The 13397-nt window shown below is 41.5% G+C and overlaps 1 protein-coding gene across 8 annotated transcripts in view; it reads left to right on the top strand.

Annotated features, from left to right (window-relative positions):
- Window positions 1-13397, top strand: part of MICAL2 (microtubule associated monooxygenase, calponin and LIM domain containing 2) — a 247655-nt gene that overhangs the window by 51101 nt on the left and 183157 nt on the right. For all 8 annotated transcript variants that reach the window (XM_054972925.1, XM_054972924.1, XM_054972922.1 and 5 more), the window contains exons 3-4: window positions 7206-7413; window positions 8621-8737. In XM_054972925.1, coding sequence (XP_054828900.1) covers window positions 7206-7413; window positions 8621-8737 — 325 coding nt within the window. The remainder of the gene's footprint in view (window positions 1-7205; window positions 7414-8620; window positions 8738-13397) is intronic.

Here is a 13397-nt window from a genome sequence, read left to right as displayed (position 1 = left end):
TCTTGGATTTAATCTTTTGTACTGAGCCTTTGAATGGATGGTTTGGTTTCTGGATTAAAGATACAACCTGAAGCATGGTCTGACCACTATCTACTCAAGGCAAAGGTGAAAGTGGACCCAACACCTGCTGAAAAGGGTCCCCAGTTAAAGTGGTCTATATGCATCCCATTCAGCAGTCACTCAATTAGACGTCCATCGGTTACTGGGCTCAATTTAAGGTGTTGGCTGTCACATACAAGGCCCTTCATGGCCTTGGCTCCTCATATCTACGGGATCACCTTCCCATGCTCTGCCACAACAGTTTCGTTTATTGAAGCAGGGCCTTCTGCAAGTGCCAACCTGCAAATGGGCAAAATCAACAAATGGTTATGCGCATGCATTCTCCATTGTGGCTCCCATCTTATGGAATGGCTCACCTGATGAAGTCAGGAAAGAGCCCGTTCTTCTGATGTTCCACAAACTATGAAAAACTGAATTATTAAAGAGGGCTTCTCTATGCACAGATGGTAAGGATGTACTGAATCAAAATGGTTCAGAAAGATACTTGAGTAATGAACGAGGGACTATGGTCTCTATCACAGTGCATAAATCATACTGTCATAAGTAATATTCTATGATGTAATTTTTGCATTTTTTGACATACATCAATACTTACATTTTGCTTCAGTTCTGTTTAGATTTGTAGTTGTTTCCAGATTTAAGTAAGACAAATCCAATTACATGGTCTGTTGGATGTTCGTCCTGTTGATTGTATTGACTTTGTATAAACCACCTTGAGTTCCAGTGAGAAAGGTGAACTATAAATACAGTAAAAAAAATGTAATACAACTAAATAAATTTAAAAGTAAAACTGGATCATTTACATTACAATTTTAAAAAAAATTAATGGTTGGGTGTTTGGAGGGAGTTGTTGTCATGGGATCATTTCTCAGTTGACATTTATAATTGGTTTATGACTGAAAGAGGCTTCAGCTGAGGAGGTAGCCAGTAAAAGTGAATTGAATCCCTTTACTTACTTTAGAGAGTATCTATCTCTTTTGTCAAAACTATTTATTACATAGCACATTAAATGCATTCTCAGTGAAACTCTGTTTATCTGTTTGCATTTAGATACTATTAACAGCTGCTGCTTTTTGGATTAAACTCTGCAGAAATAATGTCTGATTAACCCCTGAAATAACTGCTTTTTATGATGGCTGTCCTGTATTGTTGTTTTAAAGTATATGTCTATCCAGAAAATATTTGTATTAAATTTATGCAAGCAAGCCTCGAGTCATTACTGACCCATGGGGTGACGTTGCATCACGACGGTTTCTTGGCAGACTTTTTACAGGGTGGTTTGCCATTGCCTTCCCCAGTCATCTACACTTTACCCCCAGGAAACTGGGTACTCATTTTACCGACCTCGGAAGGATGGAAGGCTGAGTCAACCTTGAACCGGCTACCACCAGGAATTGAACTCAGGTTGTGAGTAAAGCTTGGGCTGTAGTACTGCAGCTTACCACTCTGCCCCACGGGACTCTTTAGAACGGGGGGTAGAAAGCACAGGAAAAGAACTGGATATTTAAAATAGTTACTAGTCAATTCAAATTTTAGAGATAAGCGGTGGGTTGACAATATTCTCATCAAGACTTAAAGGCATATCCTTAATATATCCAAGGCCAAATTATAAAAGGCAGTTGTTAACGACTTCTGCTGTGATATAGTTTTTAAAATGTGTCATATAATTAATGTCAGTGACACAAATTGGTTGCTAGTCCAGAAAAGGTTTTGGACTGGTGATTTAGGTTAGTGAAAGAGATTAGTGGGAAACAGACTTAGTTTTTTGCTTCAGGCTGTTGTGCATAAGAAAATGGCTGTTATTTATCTATCTAGTTATATATAGTTATATATAGGCTTATGCCTATATAGGGACTCCTTACTAGAGATGGGCACGAACAGCAATACGAACAAAAAAAAGCCATGAACAGCCCAATCTGCTGTTTGCGAACAAGCTGTTCATGAGGCCCTATTCTAAATGAACAGGTGGCTGTTGCAAGCCTCGTTCATTGCTGTTCGTTGCTGTTCATCAAGCCAGACAGTCTGGCACCTGCAATCAGTTCCCTTGGCAACTTAAACAGGGATTGTCTGAACTCCTGTTATTGCTCTGGAAACCCCAATCTAAGCCCAATTTAGCTTGATAGGCAGGTCTTCCTTTCAAGTGTGGAGCTCCAAATTTGTTACAAGGAAGCAAAGAGCAGGGGGGAGGGGGGCTCCCAGCTCTGGTTTTGCAGACAGCGAGGGAGAGAGAGTTGCCGTTGGCATTTTGAGAGAGAGACAGGGAAAGTGCATTGGAGTTTGAATTTTCTTTGTGTGTGGTGGGATAGGGATCTACCCCTTCAAGTTCTAGGGCTGCTGCCAGGCTCTGGGACCAAGCTATTATTTGTTATTGGTACTTTTCCTGGTGCCTGCTCAGGTCAGGTTTCTGGGAGTGGTACAGTAGGGATCTTGACTTGGATGATGGCTGGAGGAGAGCCTGCTGGCCCTCATGAACAATGAACATCATGTTTGTTTTTTTTCTGTTCATGCCCATCTCTACTCCTTACAGCTCCACAGACAGTAGCACATTAGTAAGAACTTCTGTTAGTCCAAATAAAACTTCTCAAAACTGTTGAGTATTTAGAATCAAAAGTCTAAGATATTAAACAGTTACTTTAAGGGCATAATGGCCATGAGATGACAGGCTGTAGATTTTTTTAAAGTAGTAAATTAAAACATTTCTGTGGCTGCTTCTATGCTAAGTTTTTGCTCCACCACCATCTCCAATCACAGAGGTTTTTATTTTGGCAGTCACATGACATTGTCATGCTTCCCTCACTTTCTGAGTTTTCCCTGACTCCATTGTGATTTCCCCAATTGGTTTAGGGAAAGTGTGAATGAAACCACACCTCCCCCCCCCCACATCTGTTAACATTTCCTCCCCATTTCAGCAGTTTTTGCTGTTTTTAAAAACCATAATCAGTTGTAATATTGTTAAAGAGTGTTAACACTATAGAGATATTACAACTACCAATAATACTGAAAATAACAGAAAAGCTAGAGGGGAAAGAATGGCAGGTTAAAGGGAAGATATGGGAGGGACCCCCCCATGTGGAATGTCCATTGCTACTGCAGATGCCTTTAAGATCTCAGCAACAAGGTCAGGGAAACCCTGCGTAGAATCAACCCTCATGTCTGTGGGAACAGGGGGCTAAAATTAATATTTATAAATAACTTCATCACAGGATCACTCCTATGTATGTTTTTATCAGCGAGGTGTGGTCAGAGATAGCTGCTCATGTCTGCAATGTATTTATACTTATTTTAATGTATTTATACTATATTTATATATACTTTGGAATCCTTTTGATATCCTTTCGATATCAAAACATGTCAGTGTGTATTTTGCTTGGAAAGGGCAGAGCCTGCCATGTGGGAAGTCATATATGTAAGTCTGTTTTTTTCCATTGTTCATATTGCCTACATCTGTATTTATGCACAAGATATTAAGTCAATATTTGCTTTACAGCAGTTAAATATATAGAGTGACTGCAATGAACCAATTGTAGTCTTCAAAGTTGCTTTCTTAGGAAATCTGTTTCTTGAGAGGAATATCTTGCAGCTAACTAATAGGTCTCAGTAGAGTGTAAAATGAGGAGAAGACTGGCCTTTTAACTTACTGATTACTGTCTGCTCACCAGTTGTCTTTCTCTGCACTGTCTTAAGTTTGCTGACAGAGGTAATGGATCAGTGGTACCAGGACCAGGAAAATCCAAGCATTTCCACCTACATGGCAGCTTCCCATGCTTTGTCCTTTGCCTAAACTTTGGCATAAAGCAAGGTTGAGAAAGATGTGAGAAAAACCTGGGAAATCCTCGGAGGTGCACAAGTGCAGCATGATGCTATGGGGAAGCAGGGGGGAAAGCACCGCAGCACTGAACTTAGGGCAAATAACTTGCGTGGAAACACCCGTCTTACAGCGCATTTCATTCATTCAAAATTAACAGCATGAAAAAAACTAACAAAATTTGAGGGAGCACTGAAAAAACTTTCATCTTTTCAAAGTTATTTCTTGCTATCCCACACACTGGACAATTAATTAACATGCTGATCAAACTGATTTTGACCAGCCAATTATGCTGTCTCAGTAGACTAAGGTTTAAGTCTGAATTTCAAAATGTCAAAAACAGTAGGTGGTTTAACTTTAAATTAAAAAAAAAAAGCCACTCCCCCAAATTCTAACTTGGAAAGCAGAAGCCAGTAAGGTGATCTGGAGTTGCAATTCATCCCAGAAGTCTAAGCCACCCTACCCAACATTCTCTGTCCAAAGACTTAGGGCCTAGGAACTCCACACTCATACCTGGTAGTTGTGATTCAGGGTCCTTCTAAATAACTGCCAGGAAGTTTGTTTTGGTAATGTGTCCCCATGCCACACTTTCTTATGAGTAGAATCACAGTCAGCCAGGATTTCCTAGAACTTTTGGCTTAGACTGAAGGCCAGAACAGTATAATTTGTAGTATTTATACTTCTTGTATAATTTCAAAAGCAGAAAGCCTGGCTTATTTTTATTCCCAGCATTGTTCTGTCTTGTTCATGACTTAATAAAGATCAAAACCTAAATACTACCGAATTCAGTTTTGGTACAGTGTTTTGTCTGCAGAATATTTCATTACGGATAGCCTGGTGTAATGTGCAAACAGTACTTCGATAAACATTTCATAGTAAACCAAATAACTGAGGAAAAAATACCTATGTTGATAGAGAGTAACCTTGTATCTGTTTTAGCTTTTAAGCCGTTTATCTTTGCAGAATGTAGGGACTAGGCATTTCACAGAAAAATGGAGGTTTTTTCCTCTTCTAAAGGTGTATGGAGAACTGCAGTAGCATAGTGGTTAAGTGGTTGGGCTGTGAATCAGCTGTCTGCTGGTTCAACTACCCCTACTGCCATGAACTTGGTAAGTGGCCTCAAGTAAGCCACTCCTCTCAGCCCCAGCTCTACTGATGTATTGTGGGGATAATAACAATGACTTTGTTCACTGCTTTGAGTGGGGCACTAATCTGCCTAGAAGAGCGGTATATAAGTGCTGTTATTATTATTATTTTGAATGAGTCACGTTTATAATTGGCATGGTTATATACATGGATTCTTCTTGGCTAGAGGGTCCAAAATGAATTGTTTGTGGTGTGCATTTGTTGAATGCAGCCTTGTTGTGCACACTTGCTCAGCTGTGAATCAGAACCATGAAGAGTCACTATAAGAAGGCACAGAATGATCATTACTTTCCCCACATGCTTGTAACAATTGGTGCCTTTCTGTTTGTAGTGATTTTTTTTTACTGCAGTCATTTGGTGGTTCCCTGAACTTTCAGTTGGCACAGGTGCACTCGTTTCTCTTTCTGGCCACTTAGCCTTCACTCTTTGCCTTTGTGCTTGGCTCTCTTGATATGCCCTGACCCCCATCTCCCCCCCTCCCCGCATAGACAAGTTTGTAGGCAACTCTTTTTTCCACAGGGAAAATATGCAGATGCACATGCCTAGCCTCTCTTCTAGCAATATGTTGATATATCTAGATAGCAAAGGCGCAAAAAAAAGAAGAAAGGGGGGTTAGCACTGTAATGGACCTTTTCCTCCAAAATCAGGATTTTTCAAAAGGCACATATGCTAGAAAATAAACTAACATAGCAACTGGAGAAATGTGGCGGGAGAGAAGCCAAGCAGAACCTGTGTGCTGAATGCGATTCAGATTTTAGCGGATCAACTGCAACTTATTCCTGTTTTTCTTAGTATATACAGAAACCCTCTGAGTTGTCATGCCAATCTAAAGCTGTAACACACCTAAAGGCCTGGTTGGAGTGCTGGAAATGGGCGTCAGGTTTGATGAGAAAATGGGAAGCAAATTCAGTGCTGGGGTGGGGAGCTTATATATGTTCAAGAGCTAGCTATTAGGGTAGAGAAATGGAACCATTACAAACACAAGGGGTTACTACTAAACATTCTTAAAAGAGGAGGTGATAAGGTACTTTTTCATGATGACCTGCCTCTGATTTGGGGTATGTTGGTCAGGCAAACTATTAGAAGTGCAGGCTAGTAGCCAAATGCTAGGAACAACTGTGATGGACTGCAATTTTTAAAAGCCTAGATGTGCTGTACAAACAGCTGAAGAACTGTTAAGGGTTAATCCCTCACAAACACAGAGAGGGATTTGGGCCGAAGAAATGAGAGAGATCTTCTAAGGAGAGGAGTCTTTCCTTACCCAGTTAAAACAGGAAGGTTAGCTCTGGAGAGAGACGAGATCCCTGGTTGGGTGTGGCTGGAAGTTGCTTTTTGGAGACTTTAAGATTCAGTCAAAACCTGAAGGAAAGCACTGGTCTTTGAAGAGAAGCAGATTGGGGTACTAGAAAGTGGATACCAGCATTCTTAAACCCAAACGAGACAGAGAATACTAAATGTAAGTGTACTAGACTGTTTGCGGAAAACACAGGAACAAAAGCCTCAAAATATTAGAATCTAAGTATCTGTGAAGAGTATAAGAACTAATATCTGTGCAGGAACTGATTTTACCTCAAAGATTTCTGTTAAATTACCTCAGAAATTTCCAACCCCTTATTTCACCTGACCTTTCCTCTCTAAAATAAATAAAATAGTTGTTTTTGAATTTTAAAAACACCTCTGGTGCCAATTTTGATGTTTACTGTTTCCTTCTGAAGAGGGAAAGAGAGGAGGAAACATCATAACAACTTCAATAAAATCAGTACTACTGTCACTTGGGAGTGAATGTTGGGGCTCAGGGCTACATTCCTGCTCTGTCACAGATGGAAATTTCAATTCTTCACTTCATTGACAACCTTGAACCATAAAGGCCAGCTCAAATTGAGAAGGCTTTTAATGTTCCCAGAAGGTTATCAGGCTTGCACTTGTCCTCATGGGGGGACAATTCTGATATATAGAGGATGCTGCAACAAGAATACCTCTCTTAGCTTCCTTGATGTCTGGATCTGGTAGGCTAATTTATGAGGAAATTTTGGTGGGATCACATTATAGTATGATTTGGGAGAGGGAGGATCACAAATTTTAAAAAAGGAGACCAAGAAAAAGGTTTAACTGAATAGTTCAGAAGATATTTGTCATCTATTTTAAAGCCTACTTCCAAAGGGCCCAATGTAATAATTTTTTTTCTTTCCCTCAGTGCTTAATTGTTGGAGGTGGCCCCTGTGGTTTGAGGACTGCCATAGAACTTGCCTTCCTGGGAGTCAAAGTTGTTGTTGTGGAGAAGCGGGACACCTTTTCAAGAAACAATGTACTTCATCTATGGCCTTTTACTATTCATGACCTTCGAAGTCTGGGAGCTAAAAAGTTTTATGGGAAGTTTTGCGCAGGATCCATAGACCATATTAGTAAGTATACTGATGATGAAAAATGACAGCAGGTTTTTGTGTTTGATAAAAGATGTTTTTTCTGCACAGACTCATGTTAAATGTTTTGTGTGTCTTCTTGACAAATATAGTTAGTGTAATTAATTGCCAAGTAATATGCTAGCAAGTTCTGTTTAATCCTGTTGAGCTTGTTCACAATTGCTCCTGTTTACCTGACACAGAATGCCAGTATATCGCACCTATATCAAAATAAAAACAGAAAACAGCCCATGCCAAGTACTTTCTGGAAGAAGGAAGTAGTTCATTGAATATCTATATATCAATCCCCTGTGGTCTGTCTCTTCTGTTTAGTTTAATTATTGTGCAAGTTAGATGATGAAATATTCTTTCAGATTTTCGCCATAATTAAAGCTCTAACTTTTATTTTTATACATATGCATAAAACAAGTCTTATCTCTAGAGGTGGGCACGGACTGGGAAAACCCCATGGCCCACTGGCCTGTGGTCCGTCGATTTTCACAGACCACGAACTTTCCACAGACGAGCTCCGTTCATGGACCAGTTCATTGGTCTGTGGTCCGTCACTTCCGGGAGCCCTGTCTCTGCCCCCTTCACACCCAGAGAGCCCAAACTCGCAGAGAGCCCAAACTTGCAGCAGCCTCTCCTCCAGCCACCCTCCAAGTTTGGTCAAGATTGCATTTCAAATGTCCGAGTTACAGACCTCCAAAGTGGCCACCCCCAGGAAACTTCCAGTAGATAACTGGAGTCGTGAATACCAATTGACTTGCATTGGCTAGCAGAATCTATCAAGGTTCTGAGGGCTAAGATGGGCTGCAGAATGTCCACCACTCCCTTGCAGAATGAGAGCTCTCTGGTTGGCAGGCAGTGCTGCCTATCAAGGTTTTGAGGGCTATGATTGGCTACAGAACATCCACCTTCCCTTGCAGAATGAGAGCTCTTTGCTCAGCAGGCAGAGCTGCCTATTAAGTTTTGAAGGACTGCAAAAGGTCTGTGGATGTCCTCTCCATTGCCTAGGGAACTGATAGATCGGTGCCAGGATGTCCCAGGAACGGTGTGTTCATGAACCACGAACCAGGCTGGACCGTGCAAACTTTTGGTCCATTTTCCAAACCGTGCCCGCCTCTGTCTCCTGTTTAGAATACTGTGCTAGAATAATATTTGGTAATGTGCATCCTGAATTCACAGGCATATTATTTCTGTTTCATAGGTATTAGACAGCTTCAGCTTATTCTCTTCAAAGTTGCGCTGATGTTGGGAGTAGAAATTCATGTGAATTTAGAATTTGTGAAAGTTTTGGAACCTCCTGAAGATCAAGAAAATCAAAGTATGACATAATCCTATCAAATTTGTTTGTAAGATAATACAGGATTTTTCCTGTATGTAGATACTTCTAGCCAATTGTGTATATTCATCAGGCATCATTTTACTAATATTTCAGCTGATAGGCAGAGACTGAAAAAGTTTTCTATCTTATGACCAGGTGTTGACTGTCTTAGGCCATCTTTCCTTTAAAAAACCTCTCAATGTAAGCAATAACATGCCCAAAGTGGTTTTGATTGGTTATAAAGTCGCTAAATGTCAGTGCTGTTTAATGGTGGGATCAAAACGTATTGCCATTTGGGATTACTATTGTATTGTATATCATGAGCAACAGGGCAGATTAAGTTAAAGTTTGGCATATATTTTGTATACTCATTGGGGTAACCAAGTAGCTTCTGTTTTGCGAATCATAGAAATGGTATTACATATATATACCCTATACAGCATTGAAATAGGAAGGCTTTACCAAGGCAGATTGATTTTTTTAACAAAGCAATGTATTAAAATAACTTCTTTATAATGGTGAGAACTGGAACTGAAATGTTTTCAATGGAAGAGATTTTACTTCTTTTAAGCTTTTGGCTTTAAATTAAGATAAATGCCAAAGTCAGGCTTAAAGGTTACTGGAACAGCTTCTTCATTTTTTCCACCTTAAAGAAGCAAATACCTGCCATATTAAAACTTGGGATCAAATTATATGGTATTTCTAAGAGTTAAAGCACTTTGTTGTTGTGGCTTCTTTGCAGCCACACATTGCATTCCTACATTGGGACTGAACACACGCAGGCCAGCCACAGAGAAGATTTGCAGAATGTTCTAGAAGATTAAGAGCACCCCTCCTCCCTTTGGTGCTTTCCTGCCGAAAACACTATTAGATCAGTCCTCTTTTTGCTGCCGCAGAGAGAGGATCTCCATTGTTGTTCTCTGCTTTTCCTTCACCTCATTCCTGAGGCTGAGGAGAACTATTTCTTTTAAAAGTTTTTAACCTTCAATTGACATTCTAGTGAAGAATACAACCACATTTAAAGAAGACAAGTTTCTATGTTTCCCTTCACTGTTGTGGCTCAAGAGGGGCCTCTTCAAGATGCTGGAATACATCAGCCTAATAAAAGGCACCTGCTCGCTCCCTGGCACCCTTGATTACCCTCAGAGCTTCCTCACAAAGGCTCTTATCCAAAGCTGTGGCTTCGTGCCAGCCGGATTGTGTCTTTTGTGTTCCACCTGATAAGCAGTTATAATTTTGGCTTTTTAGCCCAGCTGAGAAACTTGATGGGGGTGCGGGGAGCAGGAGCCCTTTTCCTCTGTGTTGGAAATGTCACAGAAGACTGTATAACGTTCAAAAGAAACAATTTTATTGAAAAGGCAGGGATGGAATAAGGGCAGTCAAAGAATGAAAGAGCTGAGGTAAAATGTATTGGTAGAACATAATACTCTTTAAATAACAGGCAACATAGTCTTTTTGAAGCTTTGTTTCTATGTTCTTAATCCCTGACAGTGAGAGGTGTTTTTGTTTAAATACTTTGTTTACAACAACATTTCCTCTCAGAGTTCCTTTTTAGAACTCAGGTTTCCATATGTTAGTTCAAAACTGTTTTCCTTTTACAATAGACCCAGAGTCTTCCTTGGAGCCAAATCCCCTTTAGACTACTGGACAGGAATTGATCTTCTTCACCTAAGAAGAATTAACCCTTCTTTGCTTGGCTTAAATGGGAGTCTCACTACCCAATCACTCTTTGCTAAAACCTCACTCCCAGTTCTATTGTGGCTGTGTAAACAAGTTTCAGCTTATGCTGGCTTTTATACTTAGAATTCCTAACTAGAATTTTCTCCTCAAGACAATGTTGTTACAGTCAGGGCAAAAGATTTCTTTTCCATCGCCCCAGAGAGGAATCTGTCTGACCTTCTCTGTCAGAATCAGTCACACACTCTACTTAAAATCCTGTCAGCAACAAACTGTCACCTTAAAACTGGTTCTGATTGGCCAATCAGAGAGAAAGGAGCAGCCTGTCTATCAAGCTCTTGTTCCAGGTAATTTTAACTCCTTCCAGCTCTCTGAGTACTGCATTTAGGAAACCTTCTTTAAAGAGCATTCCTTCACAAAGGCAGTTTTTTTTCTCTATCTGTTCCATGCGTGTCCACGCTCCCTTTTCCTGCCAGAGAATGGTTCTGGCTCTCCCCAGGGTTTTCAGTCTCATTGCTATAAGATTCCGTCGTCATTTAGGAATGTGCAGTGGGTCTATTTCAGTCAGCACAGAGTAACTTTATTCAACAGGAACAAAGAAAGAGCACAAGGCCTAGCTCAGGTCTTCCCTAGCAGTCCTTCAGCCAGTTTACACAGGAATGAGTAAAACCTAGATGGTACTGCTGAAGATTTTAGTATCCTGTGACTAACATGAAACAGACTCCATAGCATTACAATTGCCACTGCTAGGAGAGAGTTCTTGTGTTTATCCTGTCTCTGGGGGTCATTCCTGTATAACACCATTTCTAACAAGAACGAGTTTGGTATAGTGGTTACAGCATTGGGCAAGGATCTGGAAAGTTTAGATTCTAATGCAATTCTACCTGAAAGGCTTGCCTGTAGCCGTAGGCCCATCACATTCTCTTGTCCTGACCTGCGTTGTCGTGTGGATGGAATGGAAAGGTACAAAATCTTATAGCCACTGAGTCCCCACTGGAGCTGAAAAGTGGGGTTTAGATAAACTCCACACCCAGCTTTTTAAGAGTGCCCCAGGGCAAGAAGTCCTTGACACACAATTTTTCATTTAACTGGATGTTGTCAGAGCCCCTGCGGAAATCCTTTAGCAAATCTATACTTCATCCCAGTGATGTTGATGGCCTGCTTCTAATGAACAGGTCATTATGATCCTTTTACCGTCCCTGTTGAAGGGAACATGAAAATGTTTTACCCCATCCTGGGGCATAAAGTGTACTGGCCAAAGTGTTATAAATTGAGGCCCTTGAACATACCCAATAGCAGATTGCCTCTTTGTATAAGATAAAAGCCCAGTGGCTCCCTAAGGACTAACATTTTTTTGCTTTGAGTTTTTGTGAGTCCAGTTTACTCATTCAGATACCTGTGTGTTTCACAGCCTATAATTGTAGTGTATGTGCCACATCTATCCCTTTAATCTGGAGCCAGACTGCCTTAGTTCATAGTGGCTGTTACTATGATTTCACACAGAGAATCTGAATTCTTAAGTCCAGATAGAAAACACTCTATGGAGAGCAGCAGGCTTGCTAGTAGGGGTGTGCAGGGCCAGAGTGATTTGGGTTTCCCTATTCGGTTTACCCAAATTGAGAAAAAATTCGGAATAAAGGGAATTCCAAAGCAGCAAGCTGCTTTGGAATACCCGATTCGGAAAGATTTGGGTTTGCTTCGTAAAGATTCGGCCCTTGTTTTCAATGGGGAACATGCTCCTGGCTTTCCAGACCCTGGGGGGCCATTTTCTTTCAGAAGCAAACCAAACTTGGTGGGGACCTTCTCCTAACTCTCCTCTAGCAACCCCCCAAGTTTCAGAACGATTGAACTTTGGGGGGGGGCATGTTATGGCCCCCCAAAGAAGGTATTCCCATTTCCATTATTCCCTATGGGGAAAACAAAAGAGGTTTCTAGGTGGCTTGGGGTGGCATTTTGCAAGCAAAATGCACCCAATTTTCAGGGGACCTGCTCCTACCTCTTATTACACCCTCCCCCAAGTTTCAGGGAGATTGCGCTTTGGAGGGCCATGTTATGGACTCCCAAAGAAGGTGTGCCCCCATCCTCCTCCACTCTCACTATTCCCTATGGTGAAAAACAAAGAGGCTTTCTACATGGCTTGGGGTGGCATTTTGCAAGCAAAATGAACCCAATGTTCAGGGGACCTGCTCCTACGTGTCCTACCATGCCCTCCCCAACTTTCAGGGAGATAGCACTTTGGAAGGCCATGTTATGGCCCCCCAAAGGTGATTCTCCCACCACACCATTTTATTTCCCCATTTTATTTCCCACACAGCAGAAACACATGGATTGTGGCTAAAAATGGCCACAGTCACAATATGGCTACACAGCCCCTCAGAACCAAACTCCCCCCCAAACTAACTACCCGTGTAGTAACTGTCCAACCACTCTCCATTGGTTCCTTTGGTGGGAATATCCAGACTCCCACCGCAAGAACCAATGGAATGTGACATCCATGGCCACAAGCATAATCCCCCTTTCAGTCTACTCCCCCCCCCAGCAGCCCCACTGACCCAAAGACATGCACCCCCAAGTTCCCCACCACCCCCAGAGCAGGCTGGCCAGCCACTCCCCATTGTTCCCTATGATGAGAACTTTTAAACTGTCTTTCCCAGGGCAATTATGCATGGGCCAGGGGTGCCACAGTGGCGGGCACACTCCTGAGTGCAAGCTCGTCCCTGGGAAAGTGCACCTGAACTGCAGACATTCACCCCCCAAGATCCCCCCCCCCAGAGCGGGCTGGCCAGCCACTCCCCATTGTTCCCTATGATGGAAGCCAACCTTAACACCAGGGAATAATACACAAACACACATTGAATCAAGTTCAAAAAATTTATTTTTTAGCTTTCAGTTACAGCATTAAAGGCACATCCTATCACAGCTGTCTCCTAGACAGTAGTACCACAACTATCCTCACACTAGAGAATCACAAAAAACTCATTGA

Source organism: Eublepharis macularius, chromosome 2, assembly GCF_028583425.1.
Source record: "Eublepharis macularius isolate TG4126 chromosome 2, MPM_Emac_v1.0, whole genome shotgun sequence".
In the NCBI taxonomy this organism is placed as follows: domain Eukaryota; kingdom Metazoa; phylum Chordata; class Lepidosauria; order Squamata; family Eublepharidae; genus Eublepharis; species Eublepharis macularius.
Note: the sequence above shows the minus strand (reverse complement) of the source record. Positions and strands in the feature narration are given on the sequence as shown.